The 27,740-nt window shown below is 40.8% G+C and overlaps 2 protein-coding genes across 2 annotated transcripts; both read right to left on the bottom strand.

Moving 5' to 3' along the window:
* Positions 1-242: 242 nt before the first annotated feature.
* il12rb2 (interleukin 12 receptor, beta 2a) lies at positions 243-14,474 on the bottom strand. Its single transcript, XM_079504973.1, has 15 exons — positions 13,068-14,474; positions 11,920-12,207; positions 10,593-10,716; positions 10,235-10,416; positions 9,412-9,557; positions 8,957-9,092; positions 7,865-7,935; positions 6,658-6,865; positions 6,139-6,321; positions 5,720-5,818; positions 5,093-5,239; positions 4,505-4,639; positions 3,049-3,136; positions 2,597-2,684; positions 243-1,813 (listed from the first exon to the last, which is right to left on the bottom strand). The coding sequence occupies exons 1-15, from the start codon at positions 13,138-13,140 to the stop codon at positions 1,346-1,348; spliced, it is 2,436 nt and encodes an 811-aa protein (XP_079361099.1). The 5' UTR covers positions 13,141-14,474; the 3' UTR covers positions 243-1,345.
* On the bottom strand, positions 13,915-26,633 carry il23r (interleukin 23 receptor; the record flags this gene model as incomplete). Its single annotated transcript, XM_079505402.1, has 17 exons — positions 13,915-13,918; positions 14,562-14,767; positions 15,443-15,533; positions 15,780-15,870; positions 16,648-16,788; positions 20,187-20,351; positions 20,550-20,648; positions 20,905-21,105; positions 21,594-21,798; positions 22,128-22,174; positions 22,280-22,490; positions 22,912-23,069; positions 23,596-23,774; positions 24,123-24,246; positions 24,723-24,907; positions 26,004-26,124; positions 26,576-26,633. 17 exons carry the CDS (start codon positions 26,631-26,633, stop codon positions 13,915-13,917), a joined length of 2,286 nt encoding a protein of 761 aa, XP_079361528.1.
* Between the last annotated feature and the right edge of the window lie 1,107 nt (positions 26,634-27,740).

Below are 27,740 nucleotides of genomic sequence, written 5' to 3'. Positions count from 1 at the left end.
CCCGCACACACACGCACACACACACACACACACACACACGCGTCTGCGCTGCCATCTGAGGGAAGTGCAACTATAACAAACCTTAATAGGCCATCAAAAAACAATTGCAAATAAGCCGGACAATGTAGCCTACATTCATTCTGCCTGTCATAAAAATCACATCATACTATATCCCCAAAAATCTGTCATGTCAAAAATCAACTTTATTGTCACAGATAAGATACAGTATGTAGCCTGCCCTATTATGTGACATGTATTCATTAAGTGGGTGAAATGTGTCATAATTGTGCAAGCTCCATCATGTTTTTGCTTTACAGAAAGGTATTATGCATGTTCATGTCTTATACTGCAATTCAGAACAAGATCAAGCATCAAAATGAAGACAAAATATTACTGTATGTAATCAACAAACAGTGAAATTGCACATTGGTGAATCAACAACATTACATACATTTCTGACAATTGTGACTGCCACCATTCTACAATGGTGGCAGTCACAATTGTCTAACTGTCATTGGATATTTCATTGGTTTGACAACAATACACTGTACAATATACTGTAAGAATATATAGGCCTATATAATGTGTATATATATTTTTGAGTGGTGCAAACCACTCCAACAACCAGCTTTGTCTGTACCCATGTACAGACAAAGCTGGTACCCACGCACAGGTGAGCATGGTTGCTATGGTTAGTGTGTGACGTCACTGCACCACTCAGTTCACACGGGTGTGATTTTTTTGTTACAGTACTGCTGAAATCAAGACTGTACCAGGCAGCAGAGTGTAATGCTAATGCATGACATGGAAGGAGAGTGACTTTTCTTTTAACCACCGCACTCTGATTTCTGGTGAACTATCCTCTTAGATCAACATCATATAAACAAATGTGCACACTGATGAAGGCCGGATAGCTGAAACGTCATATTGTTCATGTAGAAAATAAAAAGCGTTACAACTCAATCTTGCCACTGTGTGCGACCCAGGCCAGTACCTTTGTTTATATGATGGAAGGAGAGTGAAACTACTGTTAGTCTGTCTACTGCAGCTACTGGAGCTAGATTACCTGACAATCCTGTGAAACAAGATATGCAATCCATATACAGTGCTGTTTGGTTTCAATGTGGAGAGCAATGTGTAGTGTACGTGTGCCCATCTGAAACCAGGTGAAAATAATTGATCTTCAAGCTGATGCCGCTACTTGAAAATACGGTTTGTTTTTCACCTTTTCATTTCAGGTGGGGAAAAAACACCAATTCCAGCTATTATTCTGCCTAGTTAAAAACATGACTTATGTAAAACAAACTCCAGTCTCAGCTTGTGTTACAAATGCTATGCGTTCTTGCTATGCATTGTGTAAGAAGTCACTGCAGTTGATTTTGACGCCGTCCAGAGTCAACTTCCCCCCGCACACCACAGAGCCCAAGAAGGGATTGTCACTGGGGAAGAAGCCCGTCACGTCCATGCCATCTTCCTCATCATCCTCTTCATTCTGCTCTTCTTCTATGCCTGACCTGTGCGACGACACATAGCCGACAGTGGTGTCCTGTGAATTGTGCGTGTAATCGGAGCTGTCCGATTCATGGGAGTAGCTCTTGATGTAGGACGTGTGCAGATACTGCTTCACCTCGGCCGGCTCCGTCACAGGGCTCAGCCTGTCCTGGGGGAGGACGAGGACTGAGGAGACATCAGTGGAGCTGCTGCTGCTGCTCTCGACCTGCAGCTCCTCAACCTCCACAGTACTGAGTTCATCCTCCTCTTCCTCCTCACTCGCACTGGAGGTACTCAGCTGGAGCAGGAGGTTCAGTTTTCCCTGTTGGGAGCATACAGGGTTAAGTAAGGAAAGGTGAGGCCAGTCAAATCGTTACTTCAATACAAAATGCATATCTTGTAGATATCAGGGGACACATAGTTTGTATGTCCAAAACTGGCGACACATAGAAATTGGAAAAGAACCGTCGCAATTGATCAAATGGAGTTTTGGAATCCAGAGACAGACTTAACCGCTTTAAACTCTATATAGCGGGGGAGCCAGTCACCCAAAATTTAAGAGGACCTGTAATGTCATGACACACTTTTTATTTGTGTTTTTTCTATTCATTTGGTCATTAAGGTCCACAGAATGAGAGGTCCGCTTTGCCGGAAACATCGCGAGAAATCCATTCCAAGGAATGGATTCAGAATCATGAAAACCCCCTAGTTGTCACATGCTACTTAAAGTATGAAGAAATATTGGTCATCTATGGTGTGGTATACAAAAATGGCCATAACTTTTTTTTGCGATGTTTCCGGCAGAGCAGGCCTCTCATTCTGTGGACCTTAATGACCAAGTGAATGGAAAAAACACAAATAAAAAGTATGTCATGACATCACAGGTTAATCTCTATTCTTTGAGCTTTTGGACCTGTGGCTCCCCGGCTAATAAAGCAGATCTACAGATCAGTTTTTCATGACATTGTCGTATGATGATGTATAAGATTAATTCATTCATTAATAAAAAAATAAAATAAAATAAAAAGATGAGATATGGAGATATATAAGGTTTCTTCCCGACAGACAATATAATGAATATGTACAGCATTAATCCGCACTATACCTTCTCTGTGGAACATTCTCTTGCCCATTTACTGTTAGCTGGATCTGGTACAGTAACTGGCATACAGCAACCTAAAATCCTACAGAACCTATATAGTGGAACAAGATGAGAATTAAAGATGAGAATAGTCTGCACACTGGTGATGCTGAAAAAGCTCTACTGTATTGTTTTTTCAACGTTTCGATCAATCAGATCTTCATCAGTCTCTTGTGTGTTACTTTTGCTTGTCTTGCACCTTGTGTGTGCTCTACCTTCCTCAAGGTGAAGACATTTGCCATTAAAAATACAACAATTTATTGAGTATTCTTTGTTGTGTGGTTCACTTGTAAATGAGTGCGTACAATTCTCATCTATCTAGTAGTGCAGAACTAATGGAATGACAGTTCCACAAAGTTATAGGGACTTTTAATATTGTTCAAACAGTGTAAGGTTTGTCACTGTGTCCACAATACCTCTTCCGTAGTGCACAGATCATGCACAGAAGAACCATGATGATGAGTATGGCCACTATAACGGTAACAGGTGTTATTTGTCTCTCCTCTGAAATAGTGACAGAAGAAAAAGGATTTAAAGCTAATGACAAGCTTACAAACAATGGATACTAATATCCTGTTGCCTGGCTTATGTGTACACTAACATACACAAACACATGTACTGTACATACACGTATGCACATTGATCAAGGCAGGACCCCCCCACACACACACACACACACACACACACACACACACACACACACACACTGTGTGGGCCACACACACACACACACACACACACACACACACACACACACACACACACAAGGCTATATAAAACATTGTGCAATCACAGTCTAAAACACAAGTGCAAAGCATGCATATATTTTGCACATGTATAGTAGTATAATGAAGAATCAAGTGCTTGCAAAAACACTATAAAAAAATACTATAAAAATGCGATTTCCTTTTTTTTCTTCTTTTTTTTGTCTACCATATCACTTGACACTTAAATTGTTGAATGTGATGTACGGATGTATTTTTTGACTAATCAGTGTGTGTAATCAGTGTGTGCTCATTGTGAATATCTGCACCATCACTGCACTGGTTCATAACTTCATAAGACCACCTTTAATTGGTCTTAGCGCAGCCGCAGAGCACGGACTCTGTGCATAAAACAGCAGTGTGCACTGAGTCTAGCATGTGTGCGCACTGCTGCGCAATGTCTGTGACTGTGACACAGACGCGGTCAATAATATATAGCATAAATAATAGGCCAAATATAACACTTTCCCTCTATCTGTGACTGTGATCAGCTCCTCACACACATAACTCCTCTCTCGTGCATGCACGCCTGCTCAATCTCAGCAACTGTTTGCATAAATGTATAATTTGACTCCCAACTGCTGTTGGGAGTCAGGTTCGGCGAGGCCCGGTCGTGCTGTCTCCCCCCCGGCCCGGCCCAAAGTAGTTCCGCCAGTGCCCTGATTGCACCAGACCACTGTGCATAAGACAGCAGTGTGCCCTGATTGCACCAGACCACTGTGCATAAGACAGCAGTGTGCCCTGATTGCACCAGACCACTGTGCATATAGCCTCGGAAACCCAGACGTTTTTATTTCCAGGGAGAACTGTGCATAAGACAGCAGCGTGCCCTGATTGCGCCAGACCCACTGTGCATAAGACAGCAGTGTGCCCTGATTGAACACAACCAAGCGCGCTAAATAGGCACAAGATCATTTGGGGGGTGCCAGCCGTAAAAATGATGACTGCATCGGTCAGAAGAGAGCAATAACCTTTTCTCAATAAAAAATAAGTGGGGAAAAAAGGGCCCTTCAGATGCATGAAATAGTTACAATAAAAACTGTGGGACAAATGTAATCAGTAATCACAAAAAATACCCCAGATTAAACAGAACTTGAAGAATACTTACGCTGGATAATGTTAATAACATCATCAGTACCTCGAGGGCCCTCTCCTTTGGCATTCCAACCTGTCATCTGCACAATATAGGAGCCAGGAGCCAGGTCCTTCAAGGTATAGATCATCTCTGAGGATGGTATATGATCTTGAACACAAAATCATATGCACAGAAGAATATGGAGCTGATAAAATTTGCAGGCCCCTTGTCTCAGAAAAGGGACTAATCTATATCTGACAGTGTGAAGAATACTACTGGAGAAAACCGACCATTTAGGAATATTTTATTGGTGCAGCGTGAAAAGACATCTGACCGAAACTGATGTCAGTTTTGTTTGCATAAATAAAATATTCATTAGCAGAAGAGTTGAACCAGCCATAAATAACCAACACATCTCATTGTCTGCATCCCAGGAGCACCCACTACGACCCGACATGAGGTATTAAGCGTTCCAATCAATCAATCAATCAATCAATCAATCAATCAATCAATCAATCAATCAATCAATTAATAAATCAATCAATCAACAACATCTGTGAACCATAAAAAAAAAAGATTGTTAGTGGAATAAGTGCTATTGTGTGACATCACTTTACTTACAGGGGGGAAGATCTTTGTTATGATCCATGTTTCTTATGTAAATGGTATAGTTGCTTATGCATCCTTCTCGTTGGTCCCTCGGAATCTCTGACCAGGTCACAGTTGCTGTGACCTGGTCAACTTTGACCGGAGGCCCTCCTGTCGGAACTGTAAACCACATGAAAGCATAACATTGATTAAAGCTGGACTATGTAACATTCCTCCTCAACCCCAAATTTTAATCACATGTCAAGGGTGGTTTAATCTAACCTGACTCCGCCAGATGGGGCAGCAGAGAGTACACTGGGTTCCCCAGGAGGGGGGAACCCAGTGTACTCTCTGCTGCCCCATCTGGCGGAGTCAGGTTAGGTTTAATCAACAGAGAGCCAAAAGTCAAAATTCCATTTTCATCCATAGGGGGTGCAAATGTTTGTTGCAAAAACATGATTTTGGGGGGATAAATCCCCTCCTAATTACTTACACATGATCACAGGGGTGACTTGACATTGTAATTGGCTAGCTAAATCAGTGGGACTGGTTTGATGTTAATTTCTAGTAAATAATAAAATAGGGAGAATGTTTGATGAAATTATTTCTCCCATACAGGTCAAATGGTATAAACACGGTTCAGTTCCCCTCGAGTCTTACCTGAGTCTGAAGTGCTGAGATCCATAAAGGTAGTTCTGCCAACTGAGCCCTCGTAGAACACATAAACTGCTCCATCATAGCACTCAGATTTCTTCAAGTCTGCAGAGGAGGGATAGTACAAAAAGAGTCAACAGAAAGGGTGTCAAGGAAAACAAAAGACATTAGGGTGGGAACCCATTCAGTTATGGTAATGGAAATGTAACTGATCAGTGATTCTTCCAATTTCTCGCTGCTAGCACTTTAAATGCATTAATTCAACAATATTATAGGTTGTTGACAAGTAAAGAAGTCACAATGTTGTCTTGATATGAGTTTCTACAATACTTTATGTATTTGGCTAACTTAGTGATGAACTCAATGAAAGATGTGGTTTGTATGTGAAATCATGAGCAGGGGTTGAATGGAGCATCTCTTTGTACCTGTGATGACCACATGGTTGTTATCCTTGCCAAGTCTGACCCACTGCAGTTCTTTCCTCTTTTGATCTGCCAGGTACCACTCTACAAGATATCCAGTGTGCAGTGCTGTCATTTCAGGCTGTCTCCAGAAGATGTCGACACTGCTGTTGTTTACAATCACATGAACACCCTGAGGGGGCTCACCTGGGAGAGGAGAGGACATAGGACATAATATTATAAATAAATAAAGGTGCATTACAACTGAAGCCGTTGTTCTTAACTTGACATTTCTGAATTCATATTTTATTATTCTTTTTTTTTTGTAAATTTCATGTCATGTACATTTAGGACAGGAGGTAGCCTAATAAATGTTATTTCACATGGTACAAAGCTTGCACTTTTTTGAACATTATGAAGGCATGTCTCTGCTTATACAATTTAATAAACTTTGACATGACTGGACTTGAATTAGCTACATCTAGCTACATCAGAGTGAGTGTGCTGTGACGGTAGGAATCCACAGAGGAGAATCAAGTATACCTGTGTTTTTGTAAAGAGTGGAAATCTTGGCAGGCGGAGATTGGCCTTTGGAGTTATTGGAAAACACTGTCACTTCACAACTGACGCAGGACTCGACTGAATGATGACTGGCAGGATAAGGGAGGTACTTGTCTGTATAATGTCCTGTATCTGGGTTGTGCACTCTGACCGTGTATCCTGATATACTCGTGTTAGAGGCATCCACTCTCTGCCGTGGAAAAAAGTTTCCATTTTGTTATTTTCATAGAAAGAGTCAAGTCTGCCACCACTTTCTGTCACAAAACTATCAACGATCTTGTTATTTGCACTTGGTGATGATCACATAAGGAGACACACAAGAAAAGAAACAAGGGATATGGAACTGGCTGTATGTGAGAGACTAAAGGGAGAATGTCACTGTCTGGGAGGCTGTCTGCCCTGCAGCATGGACCGTATATGGACACTATACGTATTAGTATACTGTATATCCAAAGGATGCATAGTGTTAAGGACCCAGGAGTTCTCTCTTTTCTTGTAACCTGAAACTGTTATGTCTCTAGTCTGGGTTTCACTTACCTCTCATACTTGTGTTAGTTTAGATGAGTGTATGTGCAATAGTGCATACAGTGTATGCCTCATGCCTGTGTGTATGTGGGGGATAGGGAGTATGTGGTCTATTGTTGCACCTCATAAGTGGCTGAGAGCTGACCTTTAGGTTTGTGTAGAAAATACAAGTGAAAACAGATCAGGGGGTATGACTATAAGGCTAGGCTAGTATAGGACACGACAAACCCATATATAGGCCTACACAGTAAATGGCCTACACAGTAAATGGTACTTAGCAATTTTACCACAGTACAGTACACACTACTACACAGAGAGAACAGAAGAAGGGAAGGGGAACCGAGACAGAGCACATGTACTGTGTCTGTGGCAGAGACATTCTCATGATACATTGGTGAACAATGTATTATGCCAACTTAACATAACATTGCAGTGTAGAATTTACATGTGTATAGATGACAGACAAAGCTCATCATTTAATATTGAGGAAGTATTGTGTTAACAGTAATATAATATAGGTTCCTGAGTCAAGTGCACGGTGCACCAGTTAGTGACAGTCATGGTGATGCAATACATGTGGACGTACAAGATTGTGCAGGGCCAGGGAGGTGTGTACTGTACTGTATGACTGGGACTGTTGGAAATAAAATAAATTGTTGCTCACCTTCCAGTGTACGGTTACAGAACTTGATTCATTGGAAGCTTTACAATACCACACATCCAGTTCTTTGGGAGCTGTAAAACAGTATCACTTTCAAATTGTCACACAAATAATAATGATAATACATTTTGTTATATAGCGCTTTTCCAAAACAAAAGACGACATGTAGGCTCTCCATGAGATAGTTGAATAAATAAAAAATGTAAAAAAGTCTGGAAAACAAATATTCAATCTTTCAGTAACAGACCAGACAAAACAGAAAGAGAAAATTAGCAAGCCACACTACTGTACAATATCTCTTCAAAGGTGTCACAAAACAGAATGTTCCTGTTTGTGGTAAGTTGCTTCATCATCTTGTAAAAGCTATTTTACTTCAAACTCAGAGCAGAACTGAGACATTAGTCTCATGGTGTTAATAGTTGTGCTTGTTTGTCTGAAACATTTTGACTGTGTATTCATGTATTGACTTGCACTAAGTGACTAATAATACCTATCTCGCCCAGGTCACTCGATCTTGCAAAATCTTGCAAAAGAGTTGTTAGAATAAAATTAAATAGATGTAGCTTAGGTACCACATGGTTGTTATAGTACCGTGTTCTAGTTTTTGACAGTGCTCAGGTATATAAGGCAATGTAGTATTCTTGTCTATTGATGTTTTACTGGTACAACTTTGGTGAAGCATAAAATGAACAAACTTAACATATCTTAAAAGCAATGGAAGACGTTTTTGGACATTGTTATTCCAGTATGTTACTGAAACATTTACAGCACGCAGCATGTGGCTGTTAAAGGGTCACTAGTACTCACTACAGAGCAGCATGTGGCTGTTAAAGGGTCACTAGTAGGCTACTCACTACAGAGCTTGATGCTCTCTTATCCAGAGTGACTTACAACAAGAATGAACATAGATTCACCGAAAGTCTCACGACTGAAAGTTCTTGTTGGTCAAATCCCAATGTGTGATTTGTTAAAACACAATAACACTGTGTTTCCTAAACAATTAGCACAATACGTCTGTACAATGACGTAAAGCGTGTGCGTGTGCGTGTGTGTGTGTGTGTGTGTGTGTGTGTGTGTGTGTGTGTGTGTGCTTACCTTCCTCTTGAGTCGTATTAGTCTTACTTTTGCTCCACTGACTCCACAGTCCAGTGCTGAACCTGGTTCTGGCTCTGAAATCATACTGAGTGATGGGCTCCAGAGAGGAGACCGACTGGACCCTCAATGGACTCATCTGCAAGTCACAATGCTTCTGTTATCAGCCTGTCATTCTCCTTCATGTACAGTATATATGTTGCATGAACAAATTCAACCTTATTTCCATCTACCATTCTAGACCAATAACAAGGCATTTTAATGACATCAGCCTGCAGTACTGTGTCACAGGTGTGGGGGAGGAATGGTGGTTTAATCTTAATTAAATTGTGTCTGGATGAGACTTCCTGAAATGGATTTTGCAAGGTTGCACGTCTGACAGTCTTCATGATGACCGAAACCACAATTCTTTATATCAAATAAATGTATGTAGCAAAGCTATATAGTAGTGAGCTTACAGAGTTTGAAAAGGTCTTCCATGTCTGTTGATTTGTAATCCTGTATTGCATCTCCAGGTATTGAGTCCTTTGAGCCTGTTCCACCTTGATTTCACAGCCCCGGGAAGAGCACTCAGCTGAGGCTAAAACAGGGGGTGATGGCATCACTGTAGAAACACAGAAATTAGAAAATGCAAGAAGACTTTGCTAAAATCAGAACAAATTAACAGCATTGGGCATGAGAGATGGTGTGTTATATCAAACAGCAACACAAGACTTATCAACCCCTGTGCAACCAAACAAAAAAACACATCCTACAGTAAAAAAAAAAAGCGTTTGAGTTTGCTCCATGCTAAAGCTTTATAGGGACCTATTACATAATGTCCCATGATGAAATGAATCAAGTAGATAAGAAGGGGGTGAGAAAACTGAGAAATGCAATCATTTGTGAGTAGTCAAACCCTGCTTTATATATTTTCCCCATCTAACTTTAAACATGCCATTCTTTATATGCTGGACATGTTTTCCATCTGCACGAGAAGCACCTTCCATATTGCCATCTATCCATTGCTAATTCCCTTAATCCTGTCCCTTATGTATATTGGACGTTTTATATTTAACTGTGCATTCCTGCTGTTTGACCTGTTATATGTTGTGTTCCTCTCCTCTCAATCATCCCTATTCTATCTCTTCATGTAAGTTGTAACAGCAATATTGAAAGCTTGCACACAAAAAATAAATAACATGCAATCGTGAATACAGTTGATTTTGAACATGAATGTCTAAGGCCACTGTAATCTAAAGCATGAATTCAAATTAAGGGATTTGACTGAAAGACAAATACCAATGTTAGTGATTGTGAAGTTGTAGACAGTCGACAACTTAGAGCCCAGGATGTTGTGTGCATGGACCCACACAGAGATTCCATGGACAGAGCTGTGCACTTTGAAACTGGCACTTGATCCATTGCTAGGGCTTTCATAGGATTTAGGCTCATTTGTGTGATTTCCGGATATTGTCCTCACCCTGGAATACATGAGGAAGACGTTTCTGTCATCACAGGTATAAGTGTCTGTTGTTTCATGATGATGTATGACACATCTCATAAATGAGAAGTGAAATGGGACATTCCATTATGTTACCAGACAGGTTTGCGTGACTCATGAGCTCCTTCTACGTTTCTCTTTCTCTTTGAAACTCACCACAAGTTGTTTGAAGTATTGAGAAAGGTGTCCTTTCCTCTATTCCAAGTACACACAACCTCTCTTACTTCACTACGTGTGACAAACTGGTTGCACTTTATATTGTTAGGGATGTCTGGTGAAACTATGCAAAGAGGAAAGGAATGAAACACAGAAAGATACAAATGCTTAAGTAACACAGCAAACTATTTGAAGCTGTATACAATATCCAGCTTGCATTACAACTGTACCTTCTTGGTATACAGGTAAACACCCAAGTAAGCTTTTTATGTTCTTGACTTGCATCTTTAGCTTAAGTTTTAACAGAAGCAACCCTCTTATTTCTGTTGCACAGTTGCACACCCAAAGTTTGTTCTGAAACTTGCTTTGTGCAGTAATAAAAATACAGAACTACAGTATCGTTTAGCTTTCAGCTCTTTGAGATGTTCTTACTGGCATAAACTGGCCATGTCATGATATAGGAATGCAATGAATAGTTCAATGTGTGTCTGTCTCTGTGTCCGAGCACGGAAAGCTACAACACGGTAACTCTGTCATTTCTCGACCGTTTCGGACGCGAGAAGGCAGAACCGGGCCCCCTTGGTGCGTTCCTGGGGGTCTGGATGTTCCGGGGACCCCCACACAGTAACTGTCATTTCAAAGTACAGTACAGAGCAAAATACACTACAATACAGTACAGCGCACAGTACAGTACAGTAACTATAAATGTATAGTTGGCTTGCACAGGTGTGATTTTTTCCCCACTTTTTGTTATTGGGCACTGTGTGTTTGTGTAGCCTATATGTGATTATCACATACTGTAAATTGTACATTCTTGATGAGCTTGACTCAAGAGATTGACAATTGAAAAACAAGGTTTTGTGAATCATTACTCAAAATACTAGTCCGTTCTGTTACAGTGAATCACAACGTAACAAAGCCAGTGGAGGGCTGACAACATGCTCCTCTATTCTATTACTACCAGCTCAGTGGCCTCGTGGTTAGAGTGTCTGCCCTGAAACTGGGAGGTCGGGTTCGATCCCCGGCTGGGTCATACCAAAGACTGTAAGAAATGGGACCCAATGCCTCCCTGCTTGACACTCAGCATCAAAGGGTTGGATTGGGGGGTCAAATCTACTAATCAAATGATTCCCGAGCGCGGCACGGCTGCAGCTCACCGCTCCTTGGCTGCGGCTCACTGCTCCAAGAGTCATACAACATATTTTGAGATGGGGGTGTCTACGGGGGTCGTTGACATGAAAACGTTTGACAACTACTGATACAGTATGTAGCAATATAAGTTCAGCCTCAGGTCTAAGAAACCCTGTTTTAAAGATACAGTACTTACATGCTGTATGGATGTCTATTCCACAGGGATCATAATAAGAACGATGTGGCCGACAGTTGTCGTAACAACGACAGCTGTAGGTTGACGTTGTTGCATTCATCACATTGAGATACAGGGTGGACGAATTTAGATTTTTGTGTGTGTGTTTTGTCCCGTTCTCCCACATGGACCTGCACCTGCCCTTGCAGGTAAAGGTGCAGTACACGGTCAAATTGGAGCCTCGTTGGACCAAATTCTTCACATTATTCACATTCTCCACACTGGACCATATGGTGCATGACTTTTCACCTGTAAAAAGTAGGAAGTGTTGACAATCATGCAGTTATGCTGTTGTTGAGATGTCTAATGCTTACCAGTGGTGTAAACTGTAAAGTAACTATGTACATTCACTCAAGTACTGTACTTAAGTACAATTTTGAGGTATTTTGTTTTTACTTTACTGGAGTATTTCCAAAATTCAGTACCTTTACTTCTACTCCACTACATCTAAAGAGATTATTTTTTATAGTTACTTTGTAGATTTTGATTATTATTACAAAACATATACATACTACTTCAGCCCTATATACATTCCGGCCATTTGAAAATAGCCGATCTGCTATTTTCGAAAGATTTATTTTTTATTCATTTTATACATTTGAAAACTTGTGAAACGGGACATTCTGCATAATGAGTACTTTCTAATTTTGATACCAATACTTCTGTACTTTTACTCAAGTAAATTGTGAATTCCAGACTTTTACTTGTAACAGAGTATTTCTACATTGCAGTACACTTTTACTTAAGTGGAAAAACATTGTACAGTTTCCACCATTGATTCACAGGGTTTTGCTCTTTTGACATGAGTGTTCAACAGGCTATTTAGGCAACAACATGTATTGCATTTGTGTAATTTGACCAGATCCAATTATTTAGTTCTATTTAAGGCATTCATCACTTATTTATTTACTTGAGAATCTGAAATTCACAGTAGGCTACACGGTCAACAGACACGATTAGGATAATAAAGAATGAATAGGCTTACACAATATATAGTTTCACTTTGCATCAACACTTGCCAAAAGATCACACAACCTGCCTATCATTGGAGCTCTCAAATGCCATTCACTTATACAGTAAACTAGGCTACAGGGGAGACAATAACTTACCGACACAAGACTGTACAGCCAGTACAGTGATGATAGTAATGGCCCATGTGAAGGGTGTTGTAGTTGTAGCCATGAGTCATCGTCCGTTATAACGGCTTGCTATGTGTTCCTCACAGCAGAACATGCAAACAATATTCATGTTTCTTGAAAGACATGCATAATGAATATCCATGTTTCGGGGAAAAACATATTTTATATCCAGTCCATGTTAATATGGTAGCCTATTCCCACCCAATTAAAGTCGAAATTTAGCCTATGCATAAAAGTTATGATTGCATCTATTTATCCGTCTTCATAGCCTAAATATATCACAACAATGTGTAGCCCGCCTATATAGCCTACTTAAAAAGGTGATGAGGAAATTAGTTGCTGATAGTGAATTATAGCCCAGCCTACTAACCGAGATGTCCCATGATCCTATGTCACTTTTGATTCAATTCGTTGAAGCTTGAGCTGGTTGTAAACTAGACATATTTATTTATTTAGAGCAGAGCAGCAGCGTGTGTCTGGTGGTGAATGAAGTCCGCGTCTGTAACCGGGCAAGTTTCAGGAAATGCACCTGCAATGAGTTGATTCATAACTTAAGGACTGTAATGGGGGTGGGGTGAGACCCCTTCAGGAAGTCAATAAATCAACATATAGTACTTGGAGTTAGGTCTAGTAAAAGAGTAGACCTGTAGCTATTTTCAATCACTATAGGAGGAAAGCCACTAAAGGTTAGAGACATTGCATTAATAGAGAATTGTAATATTCTATAAAATGTTGTGCTAATCACAACACTGTATATTATTTAACACTTCTTATCTTTTCTGAGTTCTGGATAATTTTAACCTGCACTATCCTTAGTTCACCTAAGGAGTGAGTTTACACTGTAAGGGCCAAATACAACACAATGTCAGCCCATTCCATGTTTTTCAGATAATGCTTTTGAAAGTCCTTGTCCTTGTTGTTCTTAGTAGTGCAGATGATTTCCCAGTTCCCAATCATTGCAGCAAAATTGAGTGTCAACTTAACCCTTACATTCTTACAGTCTTTCTAGAGCACTTTGCCGTGCATCACCCCTCTATATGCATTGGGTGCTGCTGACAGTACCCCTGAGGGAAATAACCATTAGTCAGTGTTGTCTCCGCCATACCCTGAGACAGACAGCTTTGTGTCTCATGAAGCGACGTCTCACTCTCTTGTACATCCAGACATAGAGTGTCCATCTTCACTTTGCTTTCAGACCCAGTCTTCCCGAGCCTGTCCTCTCTGTGACTAAAGAGGAGACCTGATATCCGGGGAGTGTTGGAGCCTAAACATCCACTCATAAAGCCAAGAGTAAGTCCCAGAGAGCAACTAGAGAAATCTGCCTCAACACCGGAGAGACGGCCTCCCAGTAATCCCCCAGGGAGTGCTGGGCACCCCTCTCCCTGCTCATAGGCTGCTGTAACCCCTCTCAATGGGCACCCCTCTCCCTGCTCATAGGCTGCTGTAACCCCTCTCAATGGGCACCCCTCTCCCTGCTCATAGGCTGCTGTAACCCCTCTCAATTCCTTGTCTCCCTTATAGTCCTGTAGATCGGAGGTGGTTATTTGGAGTTTGTAGCCCATGTGGACCTCTTGCTCTTCCTGGGAGACCTCCTCGATGGGCGACAGGACAGGGTCACTGTAGGTGAACGTCAACGACGACCAGAATGGCTCTGTGTTCAGTTGCTCCTGCTGGAGATCAAGAGAACATGCATGTCAGAGCAAATAAGGCCAGCTGGGTGGTGCCTGTTGTGTGAAGTTATGGATGAGGTGCTTGTGTGAGAGTTGCTCTTGTCATCCTAAACTGTCTCCCTCTCAGCGTTCCTGACACCTACTGTATATCCCAGTGGAGAAAAATGGGCTGCACTGCCTACTTCTTAACAAACAACTTTGTTTCTTCCCAGAGTGAGTCATTGCGAGTGCTAGACCGTTAATAATCTAATCTAAAGGACAACCTCTCACTTTAATATTTTAACAATTGATTGTGAGACTATTAAACATATAGGCAAAATTCTATGCAATATTCATCAAATTTGATGCAATATGATAGTAAAACCAAGTAGTTGTCAGATGTTGCAAGATGTCAGAGTGAAAGCAGCAAGGAATAGACAGCAACAACTGATTCAACTTCCAGGTTCCAGGTACAGAACTAAGTAGTTTGTACTGTTTTCAGTTAAACTCAGGTTCTCATCCATATACAACAGTGAACAGCAAAAATAGCAACTATGACTTATTTTACTTCAGATATCTGATGCAGTAAGATGTTGCAGTTGCTTTTGGTATGTTTGATTGGTGCTGGGGATGAACGTGCTATGCAGAATGAGGGAAACCCGGAAACATAAAAGGTGTTAATATTTTTTATGATACCTCAAGTAGTTTGATGGCATTACTGTTTCCCATTTTTGGTACGTTTTCAACAAGCCAGGCAGGTCCCATGGATATACAAATCTTCTTGACCCTGTATGAGAAGGAAGTTACATTTAACAATGGTGCAATAATTTGATCTAATTATCAGTATGCATATTTAGTTTTTTGGGCGAAATACAATTATGTTCTTCCACAGACATCACAACATCATTATAAGAATCACAGTTAAGAGTGGGACGGCCTGATGAAGGTCCTGCTTGCACCAAAATGTTCACAAGAAAAGTGATGCAGTTAAAATTGAAGACAGGGAATGAGCTTGAAATGAAACAACTATTACCTGTTCCTCAGACAACTCCAGCACATTAAGTTGGCAACAAGCACCATGAAGAGGGCTCCAGTGACAACCAAGCCAGCCAGCCACCAGCCAACTAGAGTAGGGGTACCAGGAGAAACAACTCAATCACTAGTCAGATTTCATCTCCACCATGTTTTGCACTCTGTCCGTGTGTCCTTGTGTCCATTCGTCTAATCTCCGGCACGCGGCACCGCTGGCCCGGCCGATGCCACACTGTACACAAACACTCCCTGAATGCCAACGACGAACCTCTGCCCCAATTTTTCCACAACAGCCTGTTATAGCACCACCATGAGACCGACTTTTGCAAAACACATTTCTGTACATTACTCTACACATTTTATCCATACATCACGCAAATCGGTATACACTATCTCTATGGTCATGTGATCAACACAGATCTGTCCACTTCCCCATATTCCATCCCCATTGGCTAAGATTGCCTTCGGAAATTAGCAGGATTGGTCCGTTTTGAACAAAATGCCTCAAATCTGAGCCGCACCCCTGTTTTCAGTCTCCCAATCACAACAGACAGGGAGATTAGGAAGATGTAGATGTCACTGGCATGTGAGCTGATGTAACACTGCACCGATCTGTGTACAACTTTGTATGCACACTATCTCTCTATACGGTAATCTAACAGAGCTGTGTTCAACACAGATCTGTTTGATTTTTCATATTTCTCTGTTGTGTCTACTGGAACTAGGCAGTAACATACTTTATAACAGACTACCAAATACTTCAATTTCAAAATGCAGATGTGAGATGGATGGAACCGAATGCTTATCTTTACTTTATGTCATTCGACAAAGTACTGTATGAAATACTTAATCGAATCGGAATGACTGACCTTCAGAGTCTACAGGTTGTAAGGAGATCACGTTCCCTGGAGGACCCTCGCCTGCTGAGGTGGAGGCAGACATAAAGAGATCCAGAGTGCCTTCTGGACAGTCGAGCCATCTCTGCCTGCGTTCAGAGCCAGCTACTGTCACTGGAGAGAAAGCAAGTTGTTAGCAGACTGTTATTTAAATCTAAAACAACATATGACTACAGCATCCTTATTGTTAAGCACGGCTTTTCTTTTCTTTTCCAAAGGGCATCTGGAGAAAAGTCCACTAGATTTCATCAGACTGATATAGTACAGGAATCGGCCTCTCAGCACTTATTTCTTAATGTACTGAAGATATACCAAAAACAATATATTGTTTCTGTCAAACAGAAACCTCCTATCTCCATATTTTAACTTTTTATGTAAATTAATGCCCTACTTATTCATACTACAGTGTCACACAAAAGTAGCTACAATCTAAGAAAGTGTCGCATTGGGACCCGTTTTGAGCTTTTAGATCAGCTATTTGTTTTGCAATTTCTTAATTTGAATTTTGAAATGTAACAGTTTTGGAAACCTGAGAGCAACAATATTCTTATTATAGTGGCTGCAATATTTAGCAAAATAAATAACATAAGTCATATGACTTTTGTAAGTGCTGTGTAGATGTATTATTTGGGACATTCAGTTAAACAGAATGATGGCATCCAAATTATATAAAAGTTGTTGCACCACAACGCATGACAAATAGAATCTTTCAGGCAGTTTGGACGGCTACTTAAGTTCCTGGAATGGGTGAGTGAAATATGCTGGTTGTAACAGCTTTAGGGGTGCATGCATGGTTTCAAATGCACAAAACTTCCTGTTTGTGGTCAACTTAAGTTCTAGAATAGACAACGATAAACTGAAGACCTGAGAATAAAAATAGCAGGCCTGTATCATATAAGCATACTACAGTGTCTTTGTATTTTTTGTCTTTTACTGTATTTTTTTTTCCACTTTTTCTATTTTTTGGTTGTGTCATGTCTAGTCATGTTATAGCAATGTTGATAGCAACTCATCTCTCTTTACTGATCTGCTCTAACTATATGAACATATGGCTAGTGTTGGTCGATCACAGGTTCCCAGGGGGACTTTAACCTTTACCAGTTGGAATGTCAGGGGGTTGAATTCGGTGCTAAAGCGTAATAAGGTGCTTTTCCACGTAATTTAGAGATACTAAAATAGCCTTCCTCCAGGAGACTTATTCCGTCCGACCATCTCAAGATGCATAAGAGCTGGGTTGGGCAACTTTCAGTAAAGTATGGCAGCCATTTCTATCGCATGTTGACCGCCTTAGACTCGTACCCCCGACTGAACCTGATACCTGACTAGCCTGCCTGTATTGCCTGGATGATGTTTGTGACCATGAGCTGATTTGAGTTTTTTTTCCTTTTTTTACATTAAAAAATCACACCCGTGTGAACTGAGTGGTGTAAGGCCTGTCTGACGTAATGAAATCATGTCTGACGTAATGAAATCACACCCGGGTGAACAGGGTGAACATAGCAACCATGCTCATTTATTCTGCACTAACAAAGCCAGGTGTAGGAAATCATACCCGGGTGAACAGGGTGAACATAGCAACCATGCTCATTTTTTCTGCACTAACAAAGCCAGTTGTAGGAATGGTTTACACCACTCAAAAAACACAGAATGAGCCTATGGGATTCTATAGAGCAGTGGTTCCCAAAATTCTTAGCCCAAAAGAGAAATTCAACATTTGCCCGGGACCCAAACTAGTGAAAATAGCAGATCTACAAGCTCCGCATCACGCCACGCTGTGATCTTAAATATATTGTCTATTTTCAAATTTTTTCTTGATTTCTTCATGAAATTACTGAAAGAAATCATTGAATTTTGTTTTTAAGTCATGAAAATGTTTGCTTTTTTGGGAATGTTTTTTGAAATTTATTTTAATTAAATTAAAAACAAAATGTAGGAAACAAAAATCTAAGGAGACCCATAAAAATGTGTCCGCGACCTACAAATGGGTCCCAACCCATGCAGTGTTTGGGAAACAGTACTATAGTGAATAACTATAGTCTACCATTCACATTTCACTGGATTACTGGAATCAAGATCTGAAAAACCCTGCTGACGCTCTGTGGGTTTGTGGGTGGAGCGAGTATCAAAGGATTATATTACTGTATAGTGTATAGACAACATATGCATACAATCCACCGCAAAGTAAGTTCCCATGCTCATACTAAGGCTTTTTATCAAGGACACACCAGTGGTGTAAAGTAGCCTAACTACTGTACTTAATATTGAGTATTTACAGTTTTCAGTATTTTACTTCTATACTCCACTACAACTTAAGAGACAAATATTGTACTTTTACTCCACTGCAATTATTTGAAGACTTTTCAGTTACTAGTTATCTTGTAGATTTTGATTATTATTACATTAACCACTTCAACCCTATATACATTTTGGCCATTTGCGACGCATTTTGAGCTTGTAGCTCGGGCTCGGCTATTTTCAAAAGACTTATTATACATTTTTGAGCGGTGCCTACCGCTCCATTACGCAGCTGTGTGTCACTCCATATTGTCCCTCCCTATATAGACGAATCCAGACACGGGTCTCATGGTCGCAGCTTACGTATTTCCTGTAGGCGGAGCTGGTGTAGCTGCGGGGTAAACCCGTACGTCTTCTACTACATTGAATGGTAGAGTGACTGATATTAGTCTGCTCAAACATTACTCCTTTACCTGCTTTTTACTAACACTAACATTACAAAGATGCCCAGAACATCGGGATGAACCTGTGTTGTTTATGGCTGCTCCAACAGTAGTGGCAACATAAAAAAAAAAAAAAAAACGGAATGTCAAAATATCCACCGCGGTGGCTGAGACCAGAGCCATAGAGTAATGGTTGAGACAAAGCAGTGAAAGGTCCTGAAAGATACATAACGTCAGTCTTACCCAATACCCAATCTTTCTGTTTTATGAACACAAGGCTGCTGTACTTTATACCTCATACTTTAAATGCTTAGTATGAGGTATAAAACATTGCTGATGTCTATCTGATTATCCGGTGAGCGCAATGGGAACATTGGTGTTTTCTAGAGCAAGGGTGGACCTCATTTTAGCTCGGTAACATTGATGCTATGCTTTAGCATTCAAGATGGAAGCCAAAAGCGGACGCACATCATAGTGGAATAGCCTAAAATCACGCACACCCAAGCACCACCATTTTTGTCCACCAGGCGGCACTCGATGTGTTAAATTGTCCATTCTGCATAATGAGTACTTTTTACTTTTGGTACTTACATTTTGATGCCAATACTATCGTAATGAAGTGCATATTGAATTCTGGACTTTAGTTGTAACAGTCAGAGTATTTAGATACTTTTACTTAGGCCTAAGTAAAACATTTAAGCACTTTTTCCACCACAGACACACACGTGCACGCACACACACGCACGCACGCACGCACGCACGCAAGCACGCACGCACGAATGCGCAGATAGAGAGAGAGAGCGAGAGAGAGACTACTGCAGTAGATATGCTCACTCTGGTGCTGTTCTGTGTGGTTGCTGGTGTCTTGGCTCCTCAGGTAGATACTATAGTGGACTAGGAAGCCTCTCAGCTGGTCTACAGGTAGCTCCTCCCACTGGATTAGAATGTGTCTGGTCTCATCATGGACCAGTACTGACACCACAGGACCAGACCGTGGTCCTGAAACACAGTGTTGTTAGATTGGCTCATGTTGTGTATACTCTGTACTTAACAGCATCATGTGTAACAGTTTCTTGGTGTTTATACTGCTTTAGATGAATTTAAATTGTGTAAACTCAATCGAGGGCCAAGAGTAAACATCAGGTGGTAAGGAGAAATTAAAACGGTTGATGTGAACAGCTGAGTTGTGAGCCTTACTCTCTTCTTTGGAATAGACTGTGCCAGTTGATGGATCACTTACGCCACTGGTGGTCACAGTAAACAAAGATACATTATATCTCACACCTGCAGTCAGACCTGAGACAGTATAGGGGAAAAAACACACAGTTTAATCAAAATACTCTCCAACATGGTCTCTTCTTATGGCTTTAACTGTCATTTTCATGTTTTGATGTTTTATGAACTTTGGTTTTGGTTGTACAATGTTTAATCTGGACTCCTCAGATGTTATACCTCACATGCCCACAAGAGGACACTATTTGATTTATTTCATGGCTATCAATAGCAGTCTAAGCCACAAACATCCAGTGATCAGCATGAATGGTGTCTTTACTTGTGAGGAGTGTTGTGCTAACATCCTTGGAAACCCTTTGCCAGCATAGCTCTTCAGCTCCACTATTCCATTCCACCACGTGGCTCAGCAGTTCACCACCGGAGCCAGACTGGAGTTCAGCCCCAAGCAGTGACCAGGAGACGAGCACAGCACTGCCATTTCCTGCAGGAGCCAGCTCTGTCAGAGCAGGTCCAGAGACACCTATACACAATCATACACCAAAAGAAAAATCAACAAATCAAGTAATTAAATAAGTCAAATTAAGTTCAAGGTCAGAGCCATAATGCTAAGAGCAAACCTAGAAGATCAGGTAAGGAGGAAGTACTAGTCTAAGAATAAAGATTAAGAGCTAAGGATATGAATGGAACCAGAGTCCAATCAAGTTTTAGCCATGATTCATTGAAATTGAATCGTCAAATCTAGATTTTTGCTATATGTCCCCTCATACTGCCGACCCCTACTGGAGTTGCATGTTATTTTTCTTAAAATAAAATAAGAAATATCATTACTGCATATAATTGCCAAATAATATAAGAGGCTTTGGGCACAATGTATCTGTGCAAACAAAAGTTTGGTTCCACAAAGAGTCACAAGTGCTTGTCAGGCCAGGGTGGGGGGTCCCCAGTTCAAATATGATTGTTTTTGGGGCTCACAGCCTGAAAAGGTTGAGAACCACTGGCCTACTGTACCTGAGCCTCTGAGGTGCACAGCAGCAGGTGGAGACTCTCCATACGAGGTCACAGCGCTGACACTCAGTGTCTGGACCTCGTGGGACACCTGAACTGAACAGTGGGTCGTGTTAGCAGGACAGGATGTGATGGGATGTCTCCGACGGTTATCCAGGAAGATGTCATAGTGTCGGACCTCTCCACTGTAATCCTCTGGAGACAGGGTCTGCATGGGTAAAGCATTTCACTTTACAGCCCACCACTGAAATAGTACTCACGTCTCATTCATCAAAGGAACACTTCACGGATGGAAAGGAGCATTCTTGCTAAATCCGGGGCATTTACATACTGGTATGTGGTGTTCATTATGTGCTGTCCCTCCCAAATAAAAGTATAAAATTAAAATAATGCGTGAGTTTTAATCATAGTCATGCACCATATTAACCTGACTCCGCCAGATGGGGCAGCAGAGAGTACACTGGATCAGGAGGGGGGAACCCAATGTACTCTCTGCTGCCCCATCTGGCGGAGTCAGGTTAGCACCATATAGCCTACCTTCCACAAAATAGTCACTTCCTGAAGCATGTTTGTCTCCTTGTTACCTAAAATCCTCCAGACATGTAAGGGACCTAAACACACAGTCAAATAAATGTTATTTGTTGTTGCTGTATTAGCTCCAATATATAGATTGTAAAAAACAGGCTTGCCTTTTGCAGGGCTTTTCGCCCGAACAGGAGGACTCCATGTGCTGCAGAGAGGTCTCTCGCTGGGCTTGGGTGTGGATGTGGGCCTCATGGGAAGGATGAGTTCTAGTGTTGCTTTACACACTCTTATCTGGAATTCATATTCTGCCAGAGGGTCTAAGCCCCTCAGTCTGATCAGGCCCGTACGGATGAGCTCAGTTTGTTCTTTCAGTACCTGCACAAAAGAACAGCAATGTGAAATCTTATGACGCAATGACGCTACGATTCTTTCTGACTAATCAGCCAATCTGCAGTTTTTTCACGTCACCTTCTGGTATTGTCTCATATCTCACTTGGAACCTCAACCAAAAAAGTACCAGGTAGTACCAGGTACTATAAAGTACAATCTTTTCCCGAAGGAAAAACTAAAAAAGTGGGGTGCATACTTAATTTAGACTAGTCATTGGTTAGACATAAGGTTGGTGAGGGGTGCGTTAAGACGACCGGATTAAGGTTGGTGAGGGGTGCGTTAAAACGACCGGATTACTACTACTGCACCCAAAAAAGTGAGTATAATGAAGATGAGTTCAGTCTGTACCATGCATTGGAAAAGTGCCAAAAGACATAGTTGAATGAAAGTGTGTGTAGACGTTTACCCAGGATGCATTTTTAGGCAGTGTCCTGAGCCTGGTGTGGGACATGAGATGCTCTGAGGGTTCTAAGGGTTCTAAGGGTTTCCAGTGCAACACGGCTGTGATGAAATTATTCATGATCTCAATCTGCACATTCTGAATCACTGGTGCGTCTGGTAATACTGGGAAAGGAAAAAGAAAAGCAGGGACTTCATGAGATATGAGTCTCTTAACTTACTTCAGACAGTAAGTGAGAAGGAGTGTGTAATTAAGGAAGGTTATCACATTGAAAGGCAATCATGATTAAAAAATTGAGGGGCGCTCTTATCATCATACAGATCATAGTCATACATCATCTCATTCTGGCCAATACAATTTGCGTCTCTCAAAAATAAACAGCATTTGATTGCTGAACCTAAAAGGCATAGTCCTTTCATAGTCCAACAGATGGCATAAGCTACAAACTCAGTGAAATAATGTGACACAAACTATTCAGCATAAAAGAGAGGTTTCACAAATACAGCATAACAGATGATGTCCGCTAACTGGGTCAGACTAGTCAAACTGTGATAACATGTAGAGAAGTATAAGCATCTTGAAAGGGACAGCACACAGGATGACTTACTTCTTGAGATGAAGTTGTTTAAGAGTTGACTGATAAACTGCTAACCCTACAGAATGTTGTGTGCACTGTGAAAGACAGCTTACCCACAACATCCCTCACACGGAGGATGACGGGCTCTGAATTTGATGTTCCCAAGGCGTTGGCAGCGGTGATAGTCAACTGGTACATCTCATTTTCATCAAGCAGTGTCTTTGGCAGAGAGAAATTATCTGTGCTTTGCACTCCATTGTAGTGTTTCTGGGTCCCATTTTCTTTGTTAAAACTTTACGTACGTGAAAATATACACACACAAAAATGAAAAAATAAATACACAAGCACAAGCACATGCACATACTGTATAGGCTACTGTATTTTACTTTTGTGTGATGCAGTTAAGTAGTGTGATCAAATGGGGTGTTAATTTATGAAGAACAAAAAAACAGCGTTTATTCTGCCTGACGTACAGCAACAAAACACCTCAACAGTTTTCTGAAAACCTATATTTACTTATATATATATTTACTATATATATATATTTTTTTTCTTTTTTCTATAAAGAAATAAAGAAATAAAATGACACAGATGCTTTCCAGGTCTCAATGGGTGCAGTACAACAGTATAGTAGGCCTACCTGGTGATGGAGATGTTGTAGGTAGTGTGAAGGTGTGTCTCCTGCCCTCTCGTCCAGAAGCAGTATATAAAACTGGAACTCTGTGATGTCTGACAACTGATCTCTGTAGGTTTGTTAGGAGGGACTGTAGAGGCACAGCAAAACAAAACATAATTGGATATCATTTGACTTGTCGATTTATACATTTTGCAGGACAATTTAAGTAATTAAGGACATTCCATGTTAGTACATCTTCCAACACTCAGGCAAGAGGCAAAGAGACAAATGATATAACACTGTGTTCCGCCAATTCATCATCACAATCAGTACATGGCTTATCAAGCAAGCAATGACAGAAACTTTGCAAATTATCTCTGGAACAGTACATTTACAAAAATTGAAAAAAATGTAATGAAAGTTGAATTACAAAACTACTGATTTAGAAGGCATTTTTTGTAGAATCGGCCTCAGGTCTTAATAGGATAGTGTATATGGTTCGTTGTCACAAAGTCCCAAGGCACACCTTGACATATGGATTTGTCTCACGGCAAACCAGTGCGCCGCACCACACTATTTGGAAACCACTATGCTTTAAAATATTCTGTAGTGTACTGTACATACATCCACTTTGGAGATCCAGTCCACAAATTAAGTGTACTTCTCCGTTCCTCTTCCGTTTGCACAACAGGGAAAACTTCGGCCTGCGGACGTTGACCAATCTGAATCTTGCCGTGGTGCAGTTACCTCCCCTCTCTGGCTCCACCTTCAGATTTTCCACCTCCAGAATCTCCAGATACAATTGAGAACTGAAAGAAAAGGGATTTAAAAAAAAAATTGTTTTACATTTTACACTTGTATCTGTTGATAGTGTTAAGCATAAAATACAATCAAAGGAAACAGCAGACAAAACCACCAGTAATACAAAACCGACAATACAACTGCAGTGCAATATATAAGGCAGGGTATTTTAGTTTCTGAAGCCTCTACACTAGAATGTGACTGAGAGAATACAGTTTTACTTTCTTGAGAGTTGAGATATATATAATAACTACTTGCTTGAAAGCAGATACAGTACATTTATTTGTATAATTCTACACAGAAGACCTTAACAGGAGCCCTTGTACAGGGTTTCTTTGACTATGCATGCACCTCCTGGTACCACAGCACCTCAAAGGCCCTTAAAACCAGGCTCCAGACTTCCCAAAACAAACTGGTCAGGCTCCTACTTGACCTAGCCCCCCGAACCCACCTCACCCCTGCCCACTTCGACAGGCTGGAATGGCTTAGGGTCGACGACAGAGTACAGCATCTTGCAATGGGTCTGGTCCACAAGATTCGATACACCACCAAGATACCCATGTACCTGTCTAGATACTTCCTTAATGTTAACGAAGTCCACACCCACAACACCAGAGGGAGTGCAACGAACCATGTACAACCCAGATTCGGCACAAACAAGGGACTAAATTATTTTCGCTCCTATGCCACCAAAATGTGGAACGCCCTACCAACTGTCATTAAGACATGCGAATCCCTTGACTCCTTCAAAACCGCTCTCAAAGGGCACCTACGGATGGCTGCAATTCGAAACTGGCCCCCGTAAAATCTGAATCCCCCCCCACCGCCCCCCCCTTTTTCCCCTCACTGTATATGTTTCTTTTCCCTTTTTACCTCCTTTATGATGAATTCCTGTTCTGTCTATAGAAGTGTCTATTTGTACGTCTCTAAATGTTTTGATGATTTGAACATGGTGGACCCTATTGGAAACAAGTGTAATGCTTAATTGGGTCGTCCACTCACAGTTAACAGCCTTTGTATTGAGTTTGTGCTTGAAATGTACTGTAATTCTGCAAACTGTTAATAAATTCTTCAATCAATCAATCAAACAGTAACAGTACCCACTTCCTGGTACATGTGGTATGGCAGTACACGGTCAGGTCTGTGCCCATGCGGAAGAGTGGTGCTGGCTCCACTGTCAGATTCTGGCATTCAATGGCCTGACAGCCAACAAGGAGCAGAGAGCCTGTACATGACAGAACGATGACCATAGGTTTTCACAGCAGTGATTGATTAATTCTATAGCTTAATTTCTAAAGGGATTTACAGACGGTATAACGGTATAACATTATTAAAAATCTATACACAGTGCCCTAAAATTCTTTACCCTAAGTTACATTGTGCTTATTTGTTTTCTTGCTATTTACATGACTGTGTACCCTGCTGTTGGTTGACTAGTGTTTATGCTTTTTAAACCAATCTCACATTTTGTAAGTCAATCTGGATATGAACACCTGCCAAATTGTAAGTGCTTCAGCCTGTCAGCCAGACCTGTAAAAGCAGGACTCGACTACAAAATGTGCGGGTTTACTTGGAAAAAGTAAATAAAAACAGCTGGATATTTAACAGCAACATTCAAGACAACACGTGTAATAACAAGGCAAAACACAGCCATGTTTCTTGCAACTACAACTCACATTTGAAATTGAGGAGGAACATAACTGTACACCTCCAAACAGTTTGGTAGGAATTCATCTTGTTCCTGTTAATGACAAATAATCAGATAATTAGGCTATACCATCTGCAAAAAATATATTGATCAATCAGTATAGTGTTTAAAGTACATACAAACAAAAACTCATACCTCAGCCATCAATGTCCTTCTGCTTGAAAGGAGAAGTATAGTGTGAGTTGAAGCACAAGCTTATGTTGTTACTTGATAGACATTCGATGGAAATGTACTGGTGTTTAGAAGAGTGCAGCATATAAAGTATAATCATTGACAGTCAAGTCAAGTCAATCAGCTCACACTGTGAGAGGCCTCCTACACATGTTGAATGAAATTAAATTATGTAACAAATTATATATAACAAGTTTTATCACAAACCGTACTGTATATCACAAACTCATCATCAAACTTATCATCCATGACTAACATTCTCGCAAGGTGTTTTTGTCTAAACTGTCAAACCTTTTCGTTTACTTTGAAACCTCTTAAGCAGGGCACTGGCCTACTTTGGAGGCATTTCTATGTGCAGAAACATCGTCAAACTTGCTTGAACCAGTTGGGTGTTCCACTTAGGCAACCACCTATTCACCACAAACACTCCATCCATCAACTCTAAATATATAAATGATGCAATGTGCTGAGTGTGTGCACCGTGCACGTTATCAAGGAGTAGGCAGTAACTACATATTTCTGAAACCTTCTGAAAATGCGCAAAATTTTCAATGGGCCTACTTGAGTATTTACTTGAGTACATACTTTGTCTTCCACTTGTCCGCAATTAAGAACATATTAATTCCTACAGAATTATGACCATAACTACTAAGCTTTACTCTGACGCCAATAACTTTTAAAATAATTGATGATGGCACTTATGAAAGCTGCTAGACTTCATCCGCATCAAACAAGAGTGGCAGCATTCTCCTATGCCCAAAAATGTGGAACGCCCTATAGCAACAGTCCTTCAAAACTGCTCTCAAAGAGCATTTACGGGTGGCTGCAATTCGAAACTGGCATTAGAAAAAAGTCAAAGCCTCCGTCCCTTTACTGTAAAGTATATAAATATTTTAGATTTCTATGATATTTTTGCACATATTTGTATGTCATTAAATGCTTTGATGAATTAAGTATAAAGG

Source organism: Electrona antarctica, assembly GCF_951216825.1.
Source record: "Electrona antarctica genome assembly, chromosome: 7".
In the NCBI taxonomy this organism is placed as follows: domain Eukaryota; kingdom Metazoa; phylum Chordata; class Actinopteri; order Myctophiformes; family Myctophidae; genus Electrona; species Electrona antarctica.
The sequence above is the reverse complement of the archived record's forward strand: the minus strand, read 5'-3'. Positions and strand labels throughout refer to the sequence as shown.

Coding starts and splice junctions, on each gene's coding strand:
- il12rb2 (XM_079504973.1), bottom strand. CDS start 13,140: ATGGCTACAACTACAACACCCTTCACATGGGCCATTACTATCATCACT. Junction 10,717..11,919: donor AATAGACATCCATACAGCAT/GTAAGTACTGTA, acceptor CTCTTTGCATAG/TTTCACCAGACATCCCTAAC. Junction 5,240..5,719: donor TCTCAGCACTTCAGACTCAG/GTAAGACTCGAG, acceptor TGTGGTTTACAG/TTCCGACAGGAGGGCCTCCG.